This window comes from Cryptomeria japonica, chromosome 7 (genome assembly GCF_030272615.1).
Source record: "Cryptomeria japonica chromosome 7, Sugi_1.0, whole genome shotgun sequence".
Lineage (NCBI taxonomy): Eukaryota > Viridiplantae > Streptophyta > Pinopsida > Cupressales > Cupressaceae > Cryptomeria > Cryptomeria japonica.
The window spans coordinates 210,004,295-210,008,494 of NC_081411.1; the positions used below are offsets into that span (position 1 = coordinate 210,004,295).

At 33.2% G+C, this 4,200-nt stretch overlaps 1 protein-coding gene across 1 annotated transcript; it reads left to right on the top strand.

Moving 5' to 3' along the window:
• The first annotated feature begins 2,870 nt into the window (after positions 1-2,870).
• LOC131036437 (F-box/kelch-repeat protein At1g80440-like) lies at positions 2,871-3,875 on the top strand. The gene has a single exon (XM_057968325.2). It carries the CDS (start codon positions 2,871-2,873, stop codon positions 3,873-3,875), a length of 1,005 nt encoding a protein of 334 aa, XP_057824308.2.
• The last annotated feature ends 325 nt before the right edge of the window (positions 3,876-4,200 follow it).

Below are 4,200 nucleotides of genomic sequence, written 5' to 3' on the forward strand. Positions count from 1 at the left end.
ATAAAGGACTGGTAATCTGATGAACATGGTGATAGAAGCTACCAGAAGCTAGGAGAGTTGTTGGAAGTTGGTGGAGAGTGAAAATTAGGGTTAAGGAGATTATTGATATCTTCACTACCTCCACTAAGCCCAGCAAATCCAAGAAACTCATGATTATGACTCAGAAGCTCTCCTAGGACGTTGAGGTGATGAAATGAAATTGTGAACAAAGAATTAAAAAGATGGAACAATCTATGGAAAAGATAAAGAAAAACCTCAAGAACCTGGTTGACATAAGCAAAGAAGCCATGAACAACACTATAGAGGGGCTCGAAAAGATAAATGTCGTGGTTGGGGAATACAAAACTTTCCACAGTGAACCAGACAAAGATCTTGGAGGTAAAGATTTGGCTGTTGGAGACAACAAAACCACTGGTCCTAGTTCCAATACCAGAAGAAGGAGCAGCAACAAGGGTAACTCCATATTGATTATGGAGGAACTGGAGGAAATCAACAAGATTTCCATCTAGAAAAACAAGCAACTGGTGCACTCTCTTAATTGAGAGTTTTTCTTTTTGTTTTTGTCTTGTTGTGTACATCTATGTTGCTTTCGTGGCTATTTTGGGGTTCTCCCTTGTTTTACAGTTGGTTTATGTCTGTTTGGCTAATGGCCAATTTTTGTAAAACTTTTGGTTTTGGGTCCATGTAAAACCCGTTTGTCTATATCATTGAGTAAAGAGAGGCAAAAGTGTTGTAAGGTAATCATTGAGTAAAGAAACGTATATATCTTAGCATAAGAAGAAATGGTTAAACACATGGGAGGATTGGATTATTGAATCTAAGAAAGTAATAAAACATCTATTATTTTCTTTCTTAGTTTTAGTGAGATCTTCCAAGTTGACTCTGATGCAAGTTGATTTTATGTAGTCAAAAAGTGATAATGCTTGATGTGTGTACCATTAATATGTCATCCCATAGGATTCTCATTTAGATGTCTTAGATTTACTACCACGGATTTTCTAATGCCATGGATATAGTGTGGCCATAGTCAATGGAACTTCAATTTCGCTTGTTTCTTAAACATGTTATCAGATATTAGTACTAGAACCCATTTTTTGAATGTTTTTAATTTCAAATTCTTGGCATGCCATGCTTTCTCCTTCTACCACTCAATTTTGTGCTTATACATTGTACTTTATTTGTATTAATCTATTTAATATAAATATTCTATCAAGTGTCCCAAAGATTGGTCATGCTCCAACCACAAAGTGAGTGTGGTGCATATGTTAAGGGCTATGACTGTCAAAGGAACTCTGGCATCAATACCATAGGTGAACTAAAATTATTTGAGCTTACTTTTCCTTTTGTATAATGTTCGGTATGCCAAGAAGAATTGTATGTACTTTTACATCCCAATCTATGATGGTTTCATCACACATTTTCATTAATGCTTTGTTAATTATCTTTTTTATTAATTCAATTACTGCATTAGCTTGTGATTGATAGGGGAAATCATGTTGTGTGCTACCATAAAGTTTGTAGTAATTATTTTATCATCTTGTTTATAGGGTGTTTTTCTTGACCACTCACTATACTAAAAGGATATTGATACCTTGTAATGATATTATCATATAGGAACCTTGTGACAGTCTTTGTGGTACAATCTTTTGTGGGTTCTACCTTTGCCTACTTTGTGAGATAAACTACTCCTCTTAGGATTAGTGTTCATTTAGATTAGGGTTTAGAGTTTATATAAAATATGATTCAATTAGGCTTAGTTTTAAAGAAAGGGTTGATTTAAAACCAGGGTAAAATTAAGGTTATAAGAGAAATATGAGTTATGATTAGGGTTGGGATTACAATATGTTTAATGTTCAAATAGGTATAGAGCTAGCTTTTAGCTAGGGTTAGGTTTGATATTCTATTACAACTAAAATAGAGTTAGGGTTAGAGTTAACATTAGATCAGGCTTATAGTTTGGGCTTAATTAAGATTATAGCTAGGGTTAGGATTATAGTTATAAATAGGGTTAATATTAGAGTAAGGGTTATGTTTAGGTCTATGGTGAGCTTAATCAGGGTTAGGGATAGGGTTCAAGATCAATTAAGTGTAGGTGTAGAGTTTAATTATTGCTATGATTTAAACAAAATTAGGATCAATTAGAATTAAATTTTAATTAAATTCAAGGTTAGGGTTAGGATTAAAATTAGGACTAGGATTAATATTACAAAGAACCACATTAAGGATATATCGGCTTATTCTATAAATGTTATTAAATATATATAAGCTAGTATTATTTTTATGAATGTAAATTTATGAATCATTATTATTTTGTAATACATAAGAATATTTATAGAAAATAATTTATTGCAATCATTTTTTATTTTGATAAAATTGTTGTCTTAAATAATTTATCTTCACAAGAACCATTTTCTTTTTGCAACATTAAGTAATCATCTCTCCATGGAACAATATATTCTTCTATTAGAATTTTTCAATAACTATTATTTTTAAAATTAAGCTAATCAAAAGAACTTTCACATTTAATTTAATTTTCTCACTCTTTCCATGTATTTAATTCTTAATATAATGTAATCTAATATAATATATATCGAATTGATCCTTTATTGATAAAACAAAAAATTGCATTTATTGTTTCGGTTGAAATTTAAAATGATAGCACAATCAATTGTGAATTAATTTTTCTTATTAATTTAGTCTCCTAAGAGCATTCCCAAAGGGCGTGGCCGTCGAACCTGGACAACCGTTTGCATGTATAAAGCAGGGCCGATAGTTTGAACACGCAATGTAATATAATTTATTGAATTTCTGCACAATCTGACTCGGTCTGTAAGAGTAGAGCTTCATATCTTATTTAGGAAGATTTGATAATGGATTTTATGGACGAGCTCCCTGAACAAATATTTCGAGATATCTTATTAAGAGTACCCTATAAATCTCAATCAAACATTAAACAATTGTTAAAACCCGCCCAAGAAATGATGGATTGCTTAGGGTTTTATCAAGATAGAATTAAGTTTGGGACGGCTAAGAAATATATTTGTTTCCTCCAGCATGCTGGGATATCTATATACGACCCTATTGACCAATCATTGGAAATGCTCCCTCCTATTCCCACCGGATTCGAAATCTTAAGGATTTCTCAGATTCAATGTGTTAAACACAAAATCGTTTTGCTGGGCTTGGAACATGATGGCAGTTTTAGTAAAAAAATTCTGATATATGATCTATTATGTAGTACATGGAAGCAAGGTGCTGAATTTCCCACCGGCAAACGTGCAGCCCTATTTGCATGTTGTGCCACGCCTCAAGGATCAATTTACATTGCAGGAGGAATTGAAGAAGATGGTTTTAACGATGAACTCTCTGATGCGGCTGTCTATAGAGTGGATGAAGACAAGTGGGAACTTCTTCCCCAGATGCAGGAAGAAATTGGCCCGTGTAGGGGTGTTTTCATTGAAGGAATGTTTTATGTCATTGGTATTTCGAATAATATAAGTCAGAGGTTTGATCCCAACACAGGAGTATGGACAACAATAGAAAATATGTCTCTGTACAATTCATGGCACGTCCAGCTTGTGTACGATTTTGCACAACTATATGCATTTGGAAGGAACGGAATGGAGAAATACGATTGGAAAGGAAATATGTGGACAAATTTCGATTTTCCTGAAGAGATTTTCTTTGTTCGTGCCACAGCATGGTGTGATAGAATTTTCGTTTGCGGATATAATAATCCTAACTTCGAATTAGGGGCCCCAGTTTTTTATATGTATAAACCTGAAGCAGCTTTCTATGATAGGTGGATTTCTCTTGGCAGGCCAAGACAATTTCTGGAAATGGAAGTCGTTGCTGTCGCCACGATAGAAATTTAGTATAACATATAACATGAGATAAGATGTGATTGCCCTGTAAGCTCAAGGATAAGGAAAAAGAAGTTGGAGATCGGCCCTGCCAAACAGGAAAGGTCATAACAGGATCATCACAGCACACCATTGGGTCTGTTTCCACTATTGGTATCGGCCATCAATTAAGAAATACATTTGAGTTAAATCATATATACAATGTATGATGTAAAAAAAACAATTATCTTAATTATGGATATCTCCTCTACGAACCTTTTTTTTTTATTCTAAAATGATCATCATTTATTTATACAAAATACACATTAAATTTCATAACAATCATCTCTTTATAAAA